Source organism: Aphanomyces invadans, assembly GCF_000520115.1.
Source record: "Aphanomyces invadans strain NJM9701 unplaced genomic scaffold supercont1.7, whole genome shotgun sequence".
In the NCBI taxonomy this organism is placed as follows: domain Eukaryota; phylum Oomycota; class Saprolegniomycetes; order Saprolegniales; family Verrucalvaceae; genus Aphanomyces; species Aphanomyces invadans.
The window spans coordinates 1,504,189-1,524,586 of record NW_008580152.1 but is presented as its reverse complement, the minus strand read 5'-3'; the positions used below and the strand labels follow the sequence as shown (position 1 = coordinate 1,524,586).

General features: G+C 52.1%; 6 protein-coding genes across 8 annotated transcripts; 3 read left to right on the top strand and 3 right to left on the bottom strand.

The window, feature by feature from the left end:
* Positions 1-993: 993 nt before the first annotated feature.
* Positions 994-2,046, top strand: H310_04621 (hypothetical protein; the record flags this gene model as incomplete). The annotated part of the gene is made up of 1 exon (XM_008869049.1): positions 994-2,046. The coding sequence occupies one exon, from the start codon at positions 994-996 to the stop codon at positions 2,044-2,046; it is 1,053 nt and encodes a 350-aa protein (XP_008867271.1).
* A 924-nt stretch (positions 2,047-2,970) lies between these two features.
* Positions 2,971-7,010, top strand: H310_04620 (hypothetical protein). Its single transcript, XM_008869048.1, has 12 exons — positions 2,971-3,204; positions 3,259-3,619; positions 3,684-3,842; positions 3,905-4,151; positions 4,205-4,419; positions 4,468-4,618; positions 4,681-4,801; positions 4,855-5,230; positions 5,277-5,387; positions 5,471-6,067; positions 6,226-6,385; positions 6,431-7,010. Exons 1-12 carry the CDS (start codon positions 2,985-2,987, stop codon positions 6,806-6,808), a joined length of 3,096 nt encoding a protein of 1,031 aa, XP_008867270.1. The 5' UTR covers positions 2,971-2,984; the 3' UTR covers positions 6,809-7,010.
* A 139-nt stretch (positions 7,011-7,149) lies between these two features.
* H310_04619 (hypothetical protein) lies at positions 7,150-8,015 on the bottom strand. Of its 3 annotated transcripts, XM_008869046.1 has the most exons (5): positions 7,837-8,015; positions 7,643-7,766; positions 7,445-7,590; positions 7,330-7,392; positions 7,150-7,282 (listed from the first exon to the last, which is right to left on the bottom strand). In XM_008869046.1, the coding sequence occupies exons 1-5, from the start codon at positions 7,990-7,992 to the stop codon at positions 7,205-7,207; spliced, it is 567 nt and encodes a 188-aa protein (XP_008867268.1). In that variant the 5' UTR covers positions 7,993-8,015; the 3' UTR covers positions 7,150-7,204. The 3 variants fall into 3 exon arrangements, with proteins under 3 accessions (XP_008867268.1, XP_008867267.1, XP_008867269.1); XM_008869045.1 differs by having other exon boundaries at positions 7,150-7,392; XM_008869047.1 differs by having other exon boundaries at positions 7,150-7,392; positions 7,643-8,015.
* Positions 8,016-9,771: 1,756 nt separating this feature from the next.
* H310_04618 (hypothetical protein) lies at positions 9,772-11,688 on the bottom strand. Its single transcript, XM_008869044.1, has one exon. The coding sequence runs from the start codon at positions 10,999-11,001 to the stop codon at positions 10,429-10,431; it is 573 nt and encodes a 190-aa protein (XP_008867266.1). The 5' UTR covers positions 11,002-11,688; the 3' UTR covers positions 9,772-10,428.
* Positions 11,689-12,126: 438 nt separating this feature from the next.
* H310_04617 (hypothetical protein) lies at positions 12,127-13,862 on the bottom strand. The gene is made up of 5 exons (XM_008869043.1): positions 13,243-13,862; positions 13,062-13,189; positions 12,922-13,005; positions 12,512-12,877; positions 12,127-12,458 (listed from the first exon to the last, which is right to left on the bottom strand). Exons 1-5 carry the CDS (start codon positions 13,820-13,822, stop codon positions 12,171-12,173), a joined length of 1,446 nt encoding a protein of 481 aa, XP_008867265.1. The 5' UTR covers positions 13,823-13,862; the 3' UTR covers positions 12,127-12,170.
* A 5,414-nt stretch (positions 13,863-19,276) lies between these two features.
* Positions 19,277-19,993, top strand: H310_04616 (hypothetical protein; the record flags this gene model as incomplete). Its single annotated transcript, XM_008869042.1, has 2 exons — positions 19,277-19,379; positions 19,749-19,993. 2 exons carry the CDS (start codon positions 19,277-19,279, stop codon positions 19,991-19,993), a joined length of 348 nt encoding a protein of 115 aa, XP_008867264.1.
* Positions 19,994-20,398: the final 405 nt, after the last annotated feature.

Here is a 20,398-nt window from a genome sequence, read left to right as displayed (position 1 = left end):
TGTCAGCATGGACTCTCAAGCGGAGAAAGGGCATTGCTTCGCAACTACCCTTATGCCTTGTACTGCACGGACGTCAAGTTCCAGCCATCTTTCCGACCCACGGGACGCATTGACGAGGCTAAGCATTACTACTCTGGTAAGCACAAGCTCTATGGTCTAAAGATTGAAGTGTTCGTTGCATACCGGGGCTTGCTGTTGACCTGTCGAACCACGAGCCTGGCTCTGTGTCGGATTGTACAATGTTCATGCAACGCCTTTCGCTGCACGAGGCAATGTATGGCGAAAACGGATGATGAATTAGATATTGAAGACCTCGGAGAAGGCTCAGGTGATTACCCAGATTCATGGGCTGTACTCGTCAACAAGGGGTATCAAGGAATTCAAAACAACATTCGATCGATTCAGCCTCAAAAGCAGCCAAGAGGAGGCGTCCTGAGCCATCGTGAGATCGAGCGAAATTCAAGGGTATCCTCAGATCGTGTTCTTGTTGAGAACTATTTTGGCCGCATCTGTATGCTGTGGAGCATCATGTACACGACTTTCAGTGGAACCAGTCCAACTACGACATGATATCACGAATGCGTTGTGCGTTAACGAATGTCCGTGCTGGTTGGATGCCTCTACGTGGCGAAGACGGCATTTACTACAAGGGTGTTCTTGCTCGATACAGCGCCATGTCGGATGCGAGTAGGCGAAAAAAGAGCCGCAATCAAGCTGCCTACAAGATTCGACGAGCCAGACGATTGGGACTCCAGGTGCCAACACCGTCTCTGAACAGGCGTCGTATTTCTAGGTGTCATGATGATGACAATAGCCCTGAAGACTTCTAATCGACAACCTAATGTACATTCAACTTGATTTTCATTTCAATTGATCTATACCTTTTGCAGTGCACAACACCAAAGTGCCACGCACCAAGCTGGTTATCCAGATGGTTCAACAGTTTGTCCGCGGTCGTCGTTCAACGCGGACACGCAAACCTCTGTCGACGTCATGATGTACCTGAAGGAGATGTATGTCATCGACTTCGATGTGGAAGACAAGAAGCAGTACGCTGCAAGCTATCGTGCGGTGCAGAGGTTCTTGAAGGCGCAAGGGTACAAACGTGGCAGCCGCAAGGGAACGTCGACGTACCACCTCTCCACGGCCAATGCCCTTGCGCGGGACACGTATGTCAAACTGATGCATCCACACTCGACTGCTCCAACTCGGCCGAATGTCGTGTATACCGACGAATCATATATTCACCATCACTACAAGTCCCACCATCAAGACCTCTTTGACCCGTCCGATGACCACGACGTTCAGAGCAAGGAGAAGCACAAGGGTCGTCGTTACTGCTTCGTTGCCGGGATACTCGACTCCCCCACATTGGTCAGCAAGGTCATGGCGCTCGATATTTTTACCGGTGGAAAGTCGCGTGCAAAGGAGCCTCAAGACTACCACGGCATGTTTGACCACGCATACTACGTCAAGTGGTTCGGTCGCCTTCTGGACGAAATGGACGCAAGTGGGGTTACCAACGCTCTTATCATTCTCGACAACGCGAAGTACCACAAGTGCCTGCCCGAATCAACACCAACGAGTGGACGTCGCAAAAGTGTCTTGTTGGACGCATGTCGACTGTATGGGATTTCGACCACGGGCAATGAGTTCAAGAGTGAGCTGTGGGATATGCTGGCATCTCACATCAAAGCAAACGTTCGGCCCGTCATCGTGGAAATGGCCAAGAACCGTGGGCATTGCGTTGTTTACACTCCTCCTCATCATTCGGATTTGCAGCCGATTGAAATTGTGTGGGCTATTGTGAAGGGTGAGGTAGGTCGGCAATACACGGACATGACCAAGTTCGCCGATGTTAAAGTTCGCCTCGAAGCTGCATTTGCCAACTTGAAACCCGACTCCATCAAAGGGTGTGTGCGTGCTGCACAAGAGAAGTTGAAGATGTTGCACGAGCATCTTGTGCAAATCGATGCACTCGCATATGATGAAGAGTCATCAGATGACAGCGACAATTCAAGTGACGATGGTGGCGACTCTGAATAGGATAATATACTTTGGTAATGCATATATTCATTCTGTGAGTGAATTTTCTGCGCCTAAGAACTCCAAATTTGTATATCTGTTCAAGCTTATGAAGAAAAAAAAATAGTGAGTCGTCGGTGTCGACTACTGTAAATCCCCTCCGGAATCGAATGGCGTCGTGTGGTTGGCTTTGAGACACTTATTTACTTTTCATATGGTCGTTACACCCTTGACAATGGATTTGTAGAATAAATTTTTACAGCTCATACTAGTATGTACTTATTCTAGGAGCCGTACAACCATATTCTCAACTTCGCAAATACGGAGTACTTGGAAAGAGGGGCGTTCTTCCGAGGAGGCCAGCCGCGTTGGCCTGTCGTAGATGCAATTGGCGATACACTACAAGGGGGGAAATGCGTCGCAACATTCTTTTCTCGAATGAATCCGCGTCTTCGGGCAGGAAAAGCCCTCCCGCCTTCCGCTACGATCCATTGTGAAATTCGAGAAATCTCCATTCACTTGTATGGGTATAAATGCACATTGTACAAAGAATTCACGTTGCTTCCCGAGGACAGAAGCTCCCTAGTCAAGGGTACATATTGGCCAGAGTTTCGCAGACTCTTGAGTTTCGGTCGCCATGTCGAAGGAAGATGCTGGGAGCTTGCCTGTCATGTTCCACTACAGGATCTGCCGTGGGCAAGAATGGTTGGCGCACTTGTAACTCACGGGGTCAGTGTAAGGACAGAAAACGCACTCGATACGACAAGGCAGATGGTAAAACGCACAGAAATATCGATTTTGGTGCAGGAAACGCACATCGGTGAATGCAAATTCTGCTTTTTATTGCTGACTTGATACAATATTCAAGTACGTGGAGCGGATTGATGTCGTCACCTGTGATTGGTTACAAATTGAAGAATTATTCGACAAAATCAGGTGCTATCGTTCGACGCCTGGCGATGGACTCAGTCTGGACCTCGCACCCACAACCCAACGTGGTCGATCGATTGCCGATGGCGGCACATCAAAAGCTCGTCCACGGCGACAGCAACCCGTCCAACGCGGAATACATGAACAGCGACACGCCAAACATGGCATTGCCGGTGGAGGATGACACAGATGAGAACACGATTCGTGTGTTTGGGTGGATGCACAAGCAAGGGACTCGTGTCATTCGAGGTACAGCGACGAACCGTCTTCCACAAATCTCACGATGGAATTGCACTCTATTAGGACCGGGTGCTAAGAGCTGGCGTCGACGCTTCTTCTGCTTGGAAGGTCAAAAGATCTACTATTTCCACGAACCTGTCGATGCGCGCAAGTACTTCAACTCGCGGAACCCCGAGCTCTGCATCGGGTCGATCGACCTTCGCACAGCGTTCAAGCTTGAGCAAAGCGACCGTTTGGATCTCCCATCCAAGGGTCTCGTGATCCACACGAAGATCCGCAAGTGGCTCGTTTGCCCCGAAACGGACGCCGAGTTCAACATGTGGTTCGACGCGCTCGAAGAAACGATCATGACCAACGACGCAGGCAACGTCGTCAAGCGTCATTTGCCCAACGTTCGCGAGTACGTGATGAAGGGTCGCACGAGGTACGCATTCCCATCCTTTTGTTCGCCTCCAAATACATCCATCATCTCAAGTGCCTCGCTGCAGTTATCGCGTGTTTTACTTTCTCTTTCTCATTACGGCGCTCATCGAACTCGCCGGCATCGTGCTCTGGTTTCCCCTTGGCATTGAACCGTGTGATTTGAAACTGCGTACGGCCAACTGCACCGAGATTTTCAGGAAGTTTGTTCCAGAGGAGAAGCCCAGGTATGCGAGCCAAAGAGCCTCCATTCGCACATCCCCCCACTCATGTGCACTGGAACATCTAGTTGTGGAGAACAACCGTTCAACGGGATGTGGAACCCGCCCCAGTTCTACAAGCGGCAAGCCGGCATGCTTGGCGTTCAGTGCTTTCGCGAACCGACGCTGGCGCACTGGGTGTCGTACTTTTGCTTTTACTTTGCCGAATTCATCTCGATCTTGCTCGGCGCGTTGTACTATCTTGGCATGTGGAAGCCAGTGCGTCGTGGCGCGCATTACCTTCGCGACTTCAACCCACCGTTTCCTCAGGACAAGGTGCGTCTACGTGTGGACGACCTTGGAGCTGTTCCTGAAGCGCTTGTTCGTAGTGGCCGACAGTCGACATCATGTTGTGCCACTATGCCGAGCCTGCGGAAGACACGATGGCGACGCTCGAAGCCATCATGAAGCTCGACTACCCCTGCGAGAAGCTCCACGTGTACATTTGCGACGACGGCGGGTTCAAGACCAAATTCACACCAGGCAACCCCATCCCCGAAGTCATCGTGAACAAAGGCGTGATTGAAAACGCTGGCGACGTCCGGTACTGCTAGAGTGTGACCAGAGGCATCTCACAATGTTGTGCCGACAGGTATGAGCTGGCGCATTTCATGTACGAGCGCGTGCTCGACTTGGACGGCGAAGGCCAAGGCATTGGGTACACCCGTGCCGTCGAAATGGAAGTGAACGAATGGCGCCAGTCGCACACAACGGTCAAGATGCCGACGCCTTCGAATCCTCGGGTACGATAGACGGATTCAAATCGCGTGTTCGACTATAGACTTCATGACGGTAAACGCCATAGGTTGCTGACCGTCTGGACTGTGCGATCGGATCGGAGCGCGACGACTACGATTACCGGTATGCGGGACTGCCTCGTGTCACTTACGTCGGCCGCTTCAAGCCTCCAACGCATCATTCCAAGGGTAATTTTCTCGTACCTACGGAACGAGAAACTTCAAGTGATACCCATGGCTAGCCGGCAACATCAACAACGTCCTGTACAACGAAGGCGCGAGCGGTCGATACGCGATCATTCTCGACAACGACATGAAGCCACACCCGATGTTTATCCAAGCGACTTTGCCTTTCTTCTTTGACTCGCCCGCGTCCACCAAGACGTTCCGCTGCTCCGCGCCAGGGTGCTCCGACATTGCCAAGATCACGTGCACGTTGTGTGTCCAAGCTGGGGTGCCCGAGGCAACCATTTCATACTGCTCGAACGACTGCTTCGTCGCATCGAACCACGTCCATTCCCAAGTCCACCGCCGCCAAACGCGCACGTCAAAGGTCAACCGGACGACTTGCACGACGTGCGGCGGCAAAGTGAACATGAAATCTGGCACTTGCTCTGGGTTTGTGAAGTGCATAAACGATGCTCGTACTGATACAACGATGCAGGTGCAAGAAGGCTATGGGTCGTCGCACGTCTGTCGGAACGCAAGAAGCGGCTCAGTACGCCCTGGCCCTTCGTGACCATTACAATGACGATGTCTCGAACAACCAAGTCGGGTATGTCATGGAAGAATCGATGGCGGTGCTCGTTCGTGCGCCCCATGTCGTCCATGGTGCTGACATCCCTTTGGAAAATGTAGCTACGTTCAGACCCCACAGTACTTTGAAGACTGTTTGCAGCTGCGGCTGGGCGATCCCTGTGGCCATCGCAACTCGACCTTTTTCGATTCGGCTCAGACTGGGATGGACGGCTATGAGTGCGCGTCGTTTGCCGGGACGAACGCGATCTTTCGTCGGTCTGCATTGGATTCTGTGTGCGGGATTGCGTACGGGTCGCTGACGGAAGATGCGTTCACGGGCAAGCTCATGATCGACAAGGGATGGAAGGGTCTGTACTTCCGCAAGGATTTTGAAGGCGAAGAGAGCGAACGCATCCGACTCGCGGAAGGTGCTGTCCCCGAGACGGTCGCAGCGAGTTTGGCGCAGCGCAAGCGGTGGGCCAAGGGCAACTTTCAGATCTTCTTGCGTCGGAAAAAATCGCTCATCGATCCAACGTGGAAACCCCCGACCAACATCGAACTGCCACCGCCGCGCAAAGTCAATGGGTTTATGCGCTGGGTCTTCTTCATGAACTTGACCATCTATCCCATCGGCTCGTTCCCCGCGCTCTTCTTTTTCTACATCACGGGTTACTTTTTATTCTCTGGCAATGCCCCCATCTATACGGCTGGCCTGCGGTAAGTGGCTCTGTCGTGCTGGATTTTGGCTGCATGGCATGCATGGTTTGCTGAGTTGTCCTGCTGGTGTCTACCACTGTGCAAGTACGAAGGCCTTTCCACGTATTGGGTGCTACCTCCTTCAATGAAGTTGATTGATCCTGCGGCGGTCGGTGTAGGTTGCTGGTGGCGCTCGTCCCCAAGATCGTGGTGCAGTCGGTGCTGACGGCCATGATGAACCGCACTGTGGATAATAACGACGTCCTTCGCAGCCAGCAAACGTGGTTCTCGTACGCATATGTGCATGTGTTGGCCGTGATCGACGCGATTTACTGGAAGGTATGACGGAAATTCGGGAATAACGTGTTGACGCCGTGCGTCTAGATCACGGACAAAGAAGCTGCGTGGGCCAACACTGGTGCGCTCGGCGGCAACTCGACGATGGAACTCCCCAACATCCTTGTGTTTTTCGCGATGGTGTTTGGCGTGATCTGGAGCATCGTGCGCTTCTTCGTCGGGTACAACAGCGCCGAGACGACTCACGGAACGCCGCTGCTGTTCGGGTCCATGTTTTTGGGTCTCTTCACGGCCAGCCAGCTCGGCCCGATGGTACGCATGAGTCTCCAAACGTACTTTGGATGGAGCCACAAGGCGTTGACGGACCAAGGCAACGTCGTCGGGAGTTTCTCCCTTGCGATTGTGCTCAGCGTGCTCTGTCTGTGGGTATACATCGAGAACCCCCACGACAACGTGTGGGTGTAAGCGCCTTTTGCGTACCTATGCTCGCATTATTGAGACGTTCGTGGTCGAAGGCGTACCAAGTCGTAACCTTCTTACACTGCACGTCCGAACTTTGGTCTTTCAACACAACGCCGCACTCGTGGACGATCAGTAGTTGTGGCAACCACATTGTTCAATTTTATTGGACGTCGATGATGCCATGGCTACGTCTGGGAGTGCGGACTGGACATCTGCACTTTTGGAGCCATGAGAACGAATGTGGTTTAGAAATACTTTGCAATGATATCCCAGCCGTGCAGAGGGACATGGAACACTGAATAACATCAAGTTCGATGAGCAAGGGATGCCAAGGACGTGGAAATGGAACTTTGGCCCACGTGTGCAACATGACTGGAACCGTGGATTCAAATGGTAATTCTACACACTTGCTGCAGGACGCAACAATGCTTGAGTGATTGTCTTGGCGAATTGGACCACCGAGTCCTCCTTGGCCGCCTAGAAATTGTTTTGGTGACGTAGCGCATTAACGCATTGGCTTGGACCTCGATTGAAGGAAACAGGCGTTCAACATCAGCAAGGGAGGCATCGCGCAACGATTTGAAGAGCTGTTCGTTAGTGAAGATGAGGTGGCATAGCATCGACTCAATTCGCACGCACCTCCTTCAAAGGAACTGCTTCGGGATAGTCGGGCATCTCGGCGTAGATTTCTCGAATCTGATCGTTGTAGTAGTCGCCGATTGCCAACTTGACACCTGCGGCGTACGACCTACTCAATTGCGGCGACACTGTACCCAAGACATGTCCTGCAATATCAACCCCTGGTCAGTCAAGGGACAACACAACATCATATCAAACCAAACGTGGTGCTGGCGCAGGATGCCAAAGGAAGCAAGATGCTCGGTCGAAAGCGGTAGTGTGACTCCTGCAAAGCAAATGCTTCCAGTTTTTCTTTGCCGGACATTTCTGTGGCACCAAGCGGCTAAAGACCCACCCGAAGGAGTGAATCAAGGGGCTGCATTGCAAACCGTGTTGTAGCCGCACGTTTGTACCTCAAGGTTGGCCAATTTGGGAGCTCCAAACAGCTTGCTGGCCGAACGATGAGACAAGTGACCTTGGCGAAGCATATTACTGATCAGTTCCTGCTTGGGCGTCCGTCGTTTGAAGGCCGGCGCGGCGCGGACGCATCCTTTCTCCAACCAGTTCATCCTTCGACCAAGTTCTAGTGGAATACATTATCCGTATTTCTCAACCGGATAATCTTGCCAAAGCCTACAAATAATCTTCATCTCGTGGAGTCGACACTACAAACAACGATTTGTTGACACACGGACGGTTTTGTCAAGCGCCGCAACGACGCAATGCGAGAGAGGCGACGGGGAGCAAAGGTTTGTTCGGCTACGATGGGTCCGTGAGTAACTTGTCGTGGAATTCATGTTGGTGCCGTGAACCCTGGCGCAAGCAGTGCGTCGCATCAACGAGATGTGGATGGGGACGGAGAGGTGGGCTGACCTGCCCTGTCCTATGCACGCGCCAACGACCGAGCGCGTCGAACGAGCGGGGGAGTTTTCTACCCCACAGAGACAAACTGGTTTCAACGATGTTTCGGATGGAAAGATGCTGGAGTATGCAAAAACATGGCTTCTGCCCAGAGGATACTCTGTGGACTGGACGATGCCCCAGAGCGGATGTGGCGATATGTTGGAGCGAATTTCTATTCCAACACTGGTGAAATCGTGGTCCCAATCGACCGGCGGCCACACAGAGGGAGACGAACGGCCTCGACCAGAACCAGCCGCGTCTCTTTCACGTGCCCCCGAGTGGCGCAACCACATTCTTTTTGAGTTGACCCACTGCGACCGCAAACATTTGAATTCCCTTATATCAGTGTATCTCATTGAAATCGATGGTTGCACCTCCACTATGGTCTGACATCAAGATTCACAAGGATCGTGTCCACGTCAAGTTTGAGTAAAAACAAGGTTGCAACTGTGGTACGACAATTGTATCTGCCTGCGGCTCTTCAAGATAAGGTGGGCCGCACGGTCGACGTGACAAAAGTTGCGATGAAGGCGGCAAACAATAGATTTAGGGTATTTTAGTCGCCCTGAGCGCTTATTGGCCCACCCCCAAGTCCATGAATCGAAGTTCGAAGATCAGTGGAGAATAGGGGAGAAGCACGTCGCGGAGGCGAGGCGAGCCGCACCATGGTCAAGGCCTTGTTGAAGTCGCCAACGTCTCTCGGGGTTGGGCGGCAAGTGGCGTCGGCAGACACCCAAACTTGCACGACCAATCTCTCTAACTGAATGTTTGTGTTTCTGCGGAGGGTCCCGTCCGAATGTGGCTGAGTTCCCGTGGCCAAGGCGCAGGATGTTGGGACATGCACCAGTGGCGGGTTGTGGTGACAATGTCAGCCCTCGCATGGCCTGTGAAGAAGAAAGTGTTTGACCAAGCCACCATCTAAAGGCCGACCGACGGGGTGGTTGTCCAGCGAGGGAGCGTCCGAAGCGGTGAAGACTGTTGTCCACCATGTGGACACTCTGGTGGCAACTCACTTGGTCCGCACCTGCCGACCCCCGAAGCAACCGCACACATCGACAACGTTAAAAATTACCCCACGTTTTGCGCTTTACCCCGTTTGAGTTGGTAAATTGCCTTGCCACAAGTTGGAACTGCCCCAGTACGAGACAAAGCCGCACCACGTGGTGGTGTGGCCAGTGCGATGATACAATCAGCACTTCGCACTGAAAAAGCACAATAAACTTTGCTCTTAATGCAGTAAGTCCATGCGCTTAGAGGGGGCGACCGTAGAAGACTGCCGAGGCAATGACGCTTGCAGCAGCCACCATTCAACGATGCCGCGGCGCCGCCGCCGTAGTGTCGGAACAAAATGGCACTTGGGCTCAGTACTTAGCTGGTCCGGTCCTTCGAACTTCGGTTCGAAATATCATACGGCAGTGGGTAAGTGGCACTCTTCATTTTGTCAACAGCAGCCGACTCCTCCAAAGCTACCATCTCGCAACGAGTTGGCAAGTATCTTATGAGGATGGAGAGCACCACCGCCAGCACGAGCGCCCTCGGCACGCCCTCCGGAGCAGCCACGAGCGGCCGGGATAACGACTCGTCGATACGGTTCCTCTCCCACTTTTCGTCGCCTGCAGGATCCGTCGATGGAAACGCGAATTCGGCGTTCCATGACGGCGCCGCTGCAACGAACGTGAGTGCGCCGCCCCACATGATGTACAGCCATGACGAGTACGACCGATCGACTTTTGAGGGGTCGGCGCCTTCCATGCACGACGACCCCACAGCAACGTCGAACAACTACGACCGGTTCATGGACAAGTCGCAGCATTTTCAACAGCAGGTGAAGCCATGGCCGTACCTTCACGATGTAAGCGGTCGTGTGGGTCGCAGCAACAGCTTTCCCTCCATGGACCTCATGCCATATCGCAAAGACGCGACTCCCAGCGACTTGTTTGGCGGTGCTGTACTTGGCGCGGCATATCCGCGCCACCAGCACTCGCATCTGTCGCCGTCTGCCTCGATGCACCGTGGCCCCGCAATGGCGAGTGCGGGGAGCTGTCTCCCCCGCTCCAATTCGGCTGCCGACATGGGAACATCGTACGAAGTGACGCACGGGATCATGAACGCCACGTCGTTCCCAGAGATCGGCAATAACGATACACAGAAGCAGCTTCGGACAAAAAACATTCCGTCCGGCGTTCTGTTTCACTCGGGACGGTGGTCAAACGAAGAGCACAATCGATTTGTGGAAGGGCTGCATCAGTACCCTCACGGCGTTTTGAATCGATGGCGCAAAATCTCCAAGGCAGTCGGGACGCGCACAGTACTCCAGACGCGGACGCATGCACAAAAGTACTTTCGCAGGCTGCAAAAGATGGACGATTCGCGTGAGACCAACCCAAAGCTGTCCGCAGACGTCCACGACGATGGCGACGACGGCGGCGACAGTGAAAACCATCTCCCCAACGACATTGGTCACTTTGACAAAGCGTCTTCGTTCGTTCGGCCCATGATGGGATCATTTGGCAGCCCCCCTTCGTCGTACCAGCCGAAGAAGGAAGAACCGAGCACCCCCCAATCGACCTCGGTGAACTTGTTTCAGCATCGCATGTCCAATGATGCCTACGACGCTGCTCCTCGTGCAATGATGACTGCCGACCGACACTCGAACCCGCCCACCTGCTACCCATTTCCAACGATCACAATTCCTGCCAACCATCCATCCCAGCAGCAGTCGCTGTCCCAACAGCCGACGCCGACCACGGAAGCCAGTCGCGCATTTCAAAACATCAGCCTGAGTTGTGGTGCCCGAGGGCGTGACGACCAAATTCCTTTCCAGTCGCCGCAACTGCACAACCCGCCACTAGCACAACAGCGCTCGCTCAACGGTCCCGGCAACGAGCAGTGGTTCGACTGGCTCCTCTACAACATCGATAGCATCCCCACGAGACAGAATCCTCAACAGCAGCAAATGCTGCATCAACAAGGCCGCGACGACCAAGGAGGACGGCATCATCCTACCATGACGCGTGCATTCCGAAGCGCGAGCGAGCCGGTGCCCCCCCTTACATCGTACCGCATGAACCATGCATCGACGAGCCACCTTCAGCAACCTCAGCAACACAATGATAGCGAATTTGCCACCCATCCGTCGTCGCCGTCGTGGAATGCATTCGCCCAGCCCAGCAACAGTGACTCGCCCGCCTCGAACAACTACTACAACGACCCATCGCCAGCTCAAGAGCAGCCCGAAACCAAGTACTCGTCGCTGCTGGACGATGCGCCGTAAGGGCCAGCTTTGTCGACGTCGCACACCGTCGTTCGTTGGTCGTATTTATTCGTTTTGTTCGCGTCCATGGTATATATTAATTGCTCCATTGATATAATTCTATTTTGTAATAAATTATTGTCCAATGTCATCGATTCGACAATCGCATGGAAATCAGAGCACGACGCCTTCCGCCAAAGTCGCCGCCACAACACGAGTCCTTGAGGGCACATTGCAATGACTGGATGCAGCAAGTTGCGTGTGCTCCTGCTGCCGCTGTAGCAGATCCCTGCAGGTGATGGGCACACTTACGACAACGCCCAAGCGAAGCTACATTTTACCCGAAGTCCCTAGGGGCCATCCATTCGGCCTCTGTACAGCAAACGCTGCTTGCTGGAGGCCACGGACAATTGAGAGCAGCTCTAGTTTATGGGTCCCAACGTTTTATCTGCGTCGCCATGAACTCTTGGTTCCGTTCTGCTCTAAAGAATGAAATGAACTCAGCGACATGGCCACGGCCGGGCCGGGCGGCACAACTGGCTTTTATCAACTTTGGAATACATGTTTCGTTGGCATTTGAGGTTTAATGGACTACGACGTGGTGCTGCGACTGCGCCCGTGGAGTTTTTGGAGGGGCCGCAAGTAGTCAGCGGGGACACCTTGCTTTTCTAACTTTTGAATCGCGTCTCGGCGGATCTTGTCGACGATGATGGCTTCTTTGGCGGCCTTCTTGACTTGCGCCGCGTTTTCGTTGGTCTCGAGCGCCGCCTTATTCTTCCGTCGCATCGCATTGTCTTGGAATTGTTGGTTCAGTTTCTCAATGTACGTCGCGTGGGCTTCTTGTTCCCGTGCCCGCGCCGCCATGCGCTTGGCATGATTCTATGCCCATGGCCGGCGTCATTCCCATGCGAAACACACGAAAAACACCCTACCTCTTGTTCGATGCAGTGGGCGACATGATCGACGAGCCGCTCTTGGGCCACCATTGCGTCTCTCTCAGCCGCCTTGAACGCTTCCTGCTGCTTTCGTTCGCGATCGATGGTTTCCATCATCTCGCGCTTTTTGGTTCGGTCGTCGGCCTCTTTTTGCCGCATTGCCTTTTCGTTCGTTTCAAAGGCTTTCTTCGCCTTGAACTCGTCCTGAGCCATCCGCTTGTCCTGCGCCTTCTCCTGTTGCGCTCGTAACTTTGCCACCCGCAGTTCCTTGGATTTCTTGATAGCTTCCCGCTCATGCTGCTGACGTTCCTCTTCTTTGGCCTTTTCTCGAAGGTAACGCGCGGCGACTTGCTCTTCATGAGCCTGGGGTGGTCATCCTGACAACGAATGGGCTATTTACAACGTACTTCTCGTCGCGCGGCCTCAGCTTTCATTGCCTTGATGTCTGCGTTGGTGGCGGCGATTTGGGCAATCGTTGCTTGAACTTGAACCTAAACGATGACACCGTCCAGTCCAGAATCGATCACGCTTAAAGGTAACCCCCTACCCGATGAGCGGCGACCTTGGCTTCTTCTTCGATTTCGTACTGCTTGTATACCATGAGAATCTTCTTTGCCTCGATGGCTTTCGCTTCCTCTTCGCGAATCTGTTGCTTTAATCGCTCGTTGATTTGTCCTGTGCATCCATATACCTCCTGACTACCCAGTTCGTATGTTCTTTGTACAAACCTTCGAGCATTTTTCGGGCATCCACACGTTTTTCGCGGGCCTCCCCGGCCGCCCGTTCGCGCTCCCGGAGCTCCGCAATCCGGTCACTCTCCATCACCCGCTCAATGCGCTGGTTGTAGGACGCTTCAAATTGACGCGTTTCTTCTTTCTCCAGTCTCTGGGCGTCACAACCCGTCGCTGCAATTGCCTTGGCCACGAGGCTTTGGATGTGCTTGACGTCGTCGAGATGTTCCACGCGCTGCAGGTCGGCTTTCGTCAAGACCGAGGTGCGTTCGGCATCGAGCTCCATTTGTGTCGCATATTGTTCTCGGCGCGCCCGCACTTGAAGTTCCTTTTCCACCATGCGGTTCTTGCGGTCCTGGGCCAGTGCCCGCGACGCAACTTTTGTTTGCTCGCTTTCTTTGGCAAGGCGAGCAAGGTCTTCGTCCGTGAGAATTGTAGAGTTGAGCCTGATACGTTCCAAGTCTTCGCTACGCACGATGCTCGTGGCATGCGCTGGTGTTGAGATAGTCTTGCCAGCATGACCTATGTTGGAGCGGCCTGGCCTTCCAGTCTGGCGGGGGAGTCCATCGCTCACCATGGTCGATGATGGCCACGGGTGTGCAGGAGTTGTGACGTTTGGAGGTTCTTAAAATAGATTTCTCGTGTTTGGTGGACCAATCAATGCGAAGTTACATTTATCTGTCGGATCTCAAAATATCAGTGAATAGAAAATCATATCAATATATATTCATGAAATTCTGAAGTAACGATTGTGGTCAAGTCCGTTATTGAGATATATTGCGTTGTGTGGGTTCTCCCAATGGCGACAGAGAGTACTACGATGAATACTTTCGCATGCTGGACCGTCGTCGGGGCTGTGAGGCGGTAATGTCTTCATTCAGTCTGTGTTTCTCCTCTTTAGGGATACTGGTAGTTGAATTGTCCAATAGGTCACCAAATTAACAGTCCGCGAAGAGAGTCCGACAATTCTATTCAGCGTAGTTTACGCATCTATTTTAATAGACGACCCACTTCAACAACAACAGTCCGCGAAGGCATCCAGGGGACCAAGGTTAGGGTTGCGTGAATATATTCCTTTTGACAGTAGTCCATTTGGTTCAGAACGAAATCAAACTATCTTACAAATACTCGTTGGCAATATAATTTTTTAGATGCACAAGGTATTCAAAGGTTATCCTATCCATCCACATCACTGCCGCTCGTGCTTAACGAAGATTCCGAGGTAGGATCTTCATTTTCGACATCGTTGTCGTTTGCAACAAGCACGTCATGCAGATTCGCCACAAGTTTCTCACAATGCTGAATGCAATTCCGTATCACAGTAGGGGGACGCTGCGCGAAGGCATCGTCAAGACGTTTCCTGACCTCAGCAAACGACGTGTCCACGTTATACTGCACACCGACATCCCGTTTCACTTTTGCCCAAACCATATCTATAGGTTGGAGATCCGAGTGATGTGGCGGGGTAAACAACACGTCATGCCCACGTGCACGGGCCACGGTGACGACGATCGGATCGACGCAATCCACCAACACTCTCTCAACATCCACACCATTGCGCTGACAGGCCAAAAGCAATTCAGCCTTGCGCCACGTAACATTAGGGGTGTCTGACGGCAAACCCTATGGTACACTTTGCGTTATCCATGGCAAAGACGACACCTGACTTGCCTTGGGCCTCAACGCTGGCCATGGCACCCGCGAACCACTTGACGAAGTATGCGTGATCGAACATTCCATGGTAATCTTTGTGGTCATGTTTTCGCTTTTTTCCTCCCTCGAACTTGTTTAGAGCCACCAAGTGGGAGTCGCCGTCATTGGATGCCATGATTCCGGCGATAAAGCACTGGCGCCGACCCTTCTGCTTCGCCTTTGGTGGCGCGTTGTGGTATGGGTCGTAGAGGCTGTCGTGGTGGCGGGTGTAATGGTGGTGAATATAGCTCTCATCGAGATACACGACCGGTGTTGAAGGGTTCAGTCTTGCCATTCGTTCGTCGTATATATCACGAGCCGCAGCATGCGCACTTGAAACACTGTAAGAAACCTGGCCACGTCGTTTTCCACGTTTGAAACCCAGTCTCTCGAGGTACATCTAAACCAACCTTCAACAGGTTGCCATGCTGGGTTTGTCGCTCGTATCGAATTTGATGACGTTGGACTCGAGAAGTAGAGCAAGAATGTCTTTCGCACGGTGCGAACACGTATCTTGCTGCGTGCTCGTATGAATTGCCGGACCAGTGACGTGACTGCGTGTGTGCGAAGTGTGCGCGTGGGTCTTTGCTTGTTGTTGGATGGCAGTGGGACAGCCACAACGGATTTTGTTCGCAAGTACTCGGACCAGACGTCCTTGACGACTTTGTGACTCCTTCCGAGAAGGCGAGTAATCGAAGGAGACACATCGGGAGCATTGTTCGGTCGAAATTCGCAATGAAGACGAAGAATATCCAAACGCTCTTCTTTGGTTAACGTTCTAGGCAGCTCTTGCCGAATGTACTAATGTTATCGTAGTCGTCGTCGCTGATGGTGGTCACCCTCTCGAATGGATGAGAGCACATAACAAGGTATTAGTCCAAAGAGGTATTTTGTCTACACCACACTTACACGAATATAATACCTTCCGAAAATTATTTTGTCTACACCACACTTACACGAATATAATACCTTCCGAAAATTTGTTCTATGAATTTATAGAGGGTATAATTTGTCGCTGTGGAAATTGCATTGACAGCGAAGTTTCGTGTAACACATCTTACAGGTTATTGTTTCTCAAGTAATACTTTCAATGAATGGTTTTTTTATGCCAGTGAGCTCAAAAAGCATACAAAATTTCAAAAGGAATGGCAATCTGGCTTGTGAGATACGAATGAAGGTCCCTCGGATGCCTTCGCGGATTGTAAATTCTCGTTGATTTCCCTCCAATTGATTCAACTTGCAACAAACCGCTCAGTTTTGTTCGATTTGTGTATGCACCTGACGGAAAACGAAGGATAACATTAAAAAATTGCGTTCTTTGTCACTGTACGGCTGAGCAATGACCGAGATATATCCAATATCTCCTTCGTTCGGATGAATTGTGCTGATCTGACCATTTTTCCACCCTGAACAAAAGAGTCTGAAATTCAAGTACTGTATAAAGAAATTATTCACATAATGCACTCATATTGTAACATCAACGAGCCATGGAGGAGGAACACTATGCCTTACATTTGGGCTCAATAACACATAGATAGGTCCAAAAATCCTATGCACATCCAACTTCAATGTCTTGATTATTCATTTCAACGACGGGCGAAAAGGGGAACCAACAACGAGCCAATGCGGGCAACGACGGCAGAGCACAACGACTGGGATGCCATGCACACAGCGCGACGCTGACTAGTGGCGTTGTTTGATCGTTTTGTTCGTCTTCTTCTCCTCAGCCACGCGAGCGTACCGGGCGAGGACCGAACGGTACACATCGTGATCGCCTTGGCGGAGCGGCAGCAAAACTACGTGGAAGTTGGTCAGGGCATAGGTAAGCCGCTGTAGAGAATCATAGAACTTGGTTGACCATAAGTACGTCAAGTAGGAAATGTTCCATATGCGACAGACGCGACCATAAAAGTTCTAGAGTATGACGCGGTCGGACGACACATCGACGTTGCGGTCAAGGTCATTGCGATTGAGCGTCCCATTCACTGACTTTTTCTTCGGATGGACAGCGCGCACGTCCTCAGTAAGCTCGATGTAACCCTTGTCAACCAGCATGGCCCAGTGGCCAGGGTGCGCTTAAAACGGCTCGCCGTTGTCTTTGATTGCCGACTGATCTTAACGGATCCGTAGGGTTCCAAATGCACGTCGATGCGAGACCGGAACAGCGTCAAGTCTGACACGGAACCAGGTTCGTGAGAGCTCATACCGATCAGCACACCTTGGGGCAACACTGACGCTCCGATCTTGAGTCCGTTGAGCTTATGTTTTCCGCTGAAGAAGTGCTATTTTTCCGCAAAGCGTCAAAACGGTCGCTGTTAGGGCTGATCCTTACGGTCGTTGTTAGGGCTGATACTTAGCGTCGGTGGCGTACAAAGCGTATGTAAAGTCACGAAAGGTGCGTGTCTACACACGACAGCGCGAGATGGTGTGATCCATTGCAGGGGCTTTGACAAAGTGCTCGTAGAGTCTCGGTTCGACGATACTGATGACGCGCATGGCCATTTTCTCGAACGTAGTTGCCCAGAGGCTGATTGCAAGCCCGTGCTTTTTCCAGATTTGGTATTACTTCAAGACGACTAAGGTCATGAAGAGCGCATCTCGCGGGTCGTGCGTGACAAACTTGCGATCTTGTCCATCGGACCAACGCACGACCATGGTGGGTTCGACAACAGTCCACATCGTGTCAAACTCCTCCGAAGTGAAGTTTGGAATTCTTTAAAGGCCGCGTCGCCACCTTCCTCCGTAACTTTGTCGATGACAGGATTGTTGTAACAGGCCAAGTCCTTTGTCTTCTTCGCGAGCTCGCCGTAGTCATGAAGGCACTCCTCGAGGGACGGCTAATCCGAGACCGCATGCACGCGTAGGCGCTGAAGCAACGTTTACGACCATGATGATACCGTGCGGTGCATTGTGTTGAGCTGTGGCGTCTCCCGGGCACTCAGGTACACCAAACAATGAACACAGTGGACTCCCGGGCAAAGCTTGTGGTGTAAAATATTGAGCACTCGGAAGCAAATGAAAGACTGACTGGGGTAGCCAGCTGGCCAATCCAGTCTATACTAAAACTTACAGTGGTCGAACGCATCAACCGACCTTCCGGATATTTCATCAAATTCCAGAGATACAACCTCTTCGGTGCTTTTGCAATGATATTATTCATTTTGAAAATTATCGACTGATCTGTGTCGACAAGACACAGATCAACTGGTCTGTTATTGAAAAGGAAGGTTATCCCATCGCGTGCGCATGCGATACGCTGAAATACCTGTTGTTGCGCCCCAAGGGTTTCCAAATGTTCTGCGATCACAAGAATCTCATCCGAGTCTTCGCCCCCGACGACGAAATCAAGGCGCACACGCGCGAGAAGTTGATTCGATGGGCCGACATGATTGGCCAGTACCGCTATGTGATACAACATGTCGTCGGTGTGCACAATCTATGGGCTGATCTCATGAGCCGTTGGGGTATTCCGCAGCCCATGGAGGCAAAAGTGCGACGACTCCGCTTGACGCATCCGCCCAGGTTCCGACACTATGTTTTCCGACGCTGCGACTCTCGACAGTATGCTCGCGCTCTGCGTAAATGGATCCATTAGAAATAGCGAACGGCACCCAAGCATGTGTACACACCGCCGGAGGCGAAGCTACGTCCGCTAGACGACGAGGACTGCATCTGGCCGGACCTCGCCGCAATCTAGGACGCCCAGGATCAGTCTACACACCCGCAACTCACTACGATCGGCGACGGCGGGGTGCGCACAGACCAATGATCTGGATCTCTGACGACGCTGACGACCTCCTCACGCGCTGTTCATCGTGGCACATTGCGGTAGCATGGGACTCTGTGGCCATCATGCCATGGCAATTCATCTTCGAAAGCTATTCTACATCCGCGAGCTTGAAACAAAGCTCACGGCATGGATGTAGACCTGCTTGCTGTGCCCGCACATTCGGGGTGGAAGGGTCATTCAAAGATCTCAGCAGTATGCTTGGACGCAGCGTAACGAAGGCCTGCACTTCGACTTCCTATTTATGGGAGAGTCCCGAAGCGGACCAAAGTATGTCCTGGTGCTCAAGGACGATCTCACTCACTATTGCCGACTATTGGTTGCGACACCCCTACAAGCCAAGTTGCAGTCGACGCCATCATGGAATGGTCAGCACTGTTTGGTGTGCCCGAGGTTTGGATTTCGGACAGTGGCAAACACTTCAAGAATACGGTTATGAACGAGCTCGCAACACGCCTCAAGGTGCAGCACAATATAGTGCTTGCGTATTGCCCATGGCGCAATGGCACAAGTCGAACGTGTCAACCGCGACATCCTGGGACTCATGCGAATATGCTGCGCGAAACCAGACTCAAAGAAACCGAATGGGACTACTTGCTACCACTTGTCCAAGCCAATATCAACCAAACGCCTGTCGCGATGTTGGACCACATGAGTCCAATGGAGTGCTTCACCGGCCTGGAGCCCACGACACCCCTCTCTGCCACTGTAGGCAAAGTCAATACCAACTTGTCAAAATGAGGATTCAACACGATCAAGTGGGAACGCAAGGATATGCAAACTGCAATAGACTGCCTACGAAGGAGTCTGCAGGAAATCTTTTCTTCATCAATTATCAACCGACGTCGAGACGCTGAAAACAAGTGAATGCGCGAGAAAGCGAACCAAGTGGAGATGCAAGTCACTGAATGAGATTTTGTATTCTGGTCAAGAGTCGATGAAAACAATCACTACCCGAAGCTACTGGTCACGTGGACAGGACCTTACGGAGTGGTCGAATATCTACCGTACTCATCTGTCATAGAACACCTCATCAGCGAGCAAGGAACAACGCTTGCCGTTGGAAAAATCGAAGACGAGCGACGCAACCCTGATTCTAATCAGTGGGAATTGCTCATTCAATGGAAAGGCTTGGAAAGCCACGAATCAAGCTGGGATCAGCTCCCAGCGATGTACAGGGAGATTCCATCCCTCGTACAGTCGTTCGCCGACCACTTGCTGAACGGCGCGAAACGCGTGGGGTTGGTCGAGGAGTTAGCCGAGTTGTAAGACCATCCATCATATCGTTGATGACAGCTGTCTGACATGCGCTAGGCGCTGGACACGGACATAGGGGGAGTGTTGCGTTCGCCAAGATGGATTACTCGTGATTCTAGCTGCCACTCGTTACGCCCGGTCGGTGCCACCTTGGCGGCCGGGCCCGACTGCGGTGGGCGGCTTTGTGTGTCGGTGAGAACATGAAGAAGCCTTAGGCAGAAAGGTCATGTTCTGCATAAAGATCCGATGGGAACTGACTAACCCAAGGATCTGATTGGACGTTTGCCAAAGGGGATTTATATTAACAGTGGTCGAACGCATCGACCGACCTTTTTCAATTTGCGTGTTTATAGATGAATTTTTTCATAAAGAATTGTTGTACTGCTCCGCGTTTTCTTCTGAATACAATGGACTTGA

Excerpts from the sequence above, each read along its gene's own strand:
- H310_04617 (XM_008869043.1), bottom strand. The coding sequence starts at position 13,822 with ATGGTGAGCGATGGACTCCCCCGCCAGACTGGAAGGCCAGGCCGCTCC. Across the intron at positions 13,006-13,061 it reads CCAAGGTCGCCGCTCATCGG|GTTCAAGTTCAAGCAACGAT; the intron begins GTAGGGGGTTAC and ends GTCATCGTTTAG. Across the intron at positions 12,459-12,511 it reads CCCACTGCATCGAACAAGAG|AATCATGCCAAGCGCATGGC; the intron begins GTAGGGTGTTTT and ends CCATGGGCATAG.
- H310_04618 (XM_008869044.1), bottom strand. The coding sequence starts at position 11,001 with ATGGGTAGCAGGTGGGCGGGTTCGAGTGTCGGTCGGCAGTCATCATTG.
- H310_04619 (XM_008869045.1), bottom strand. The coding sequence starts at position 7,992 with ATGAACTGGTTGGAGAAAGGATGCGTCCGCGCCGCGCCGGCCTTCAAA. Across the intron at positions 7,591-7,642 it reads CTGCGCCAGCACCACGTTTG|GACATGTCTTGGGTACAGTG; the intron begins GTTTGATATGAT and ends TTGATATTGCAG. Across the intron at positions 7,393-7,444 it reads AAGCAGTTCCTTTGAAGGAG|CTCTTCAAATCGTTGCGCGA; the intron begins GTGCGTGCGAAT and ends ACTAACGAACAG.
- H310_04620 (XM_008869048.1), top strand. The coding sequence starts at position 2,985 with ATGGACTCAGTCTGGACCTCGCACCCACAACCCAACGTGGTCGATCGA. Across the intron at positions 4,152-4,204 it reads CACCGTTTCCTCAGGACAAG|TGGCCGACAGTCGACATCAT; the intron begins GTGCGTCTACGT and ends GCTTGTTCGTAG. Across the intron at positions 4,802-4,854 it reads TCCAACGCATCATTCCAAGG|CCGGCAACATCAACAACGTC; the intron begins GTAATTTTCTCG and ends ACCCATGGCTAG.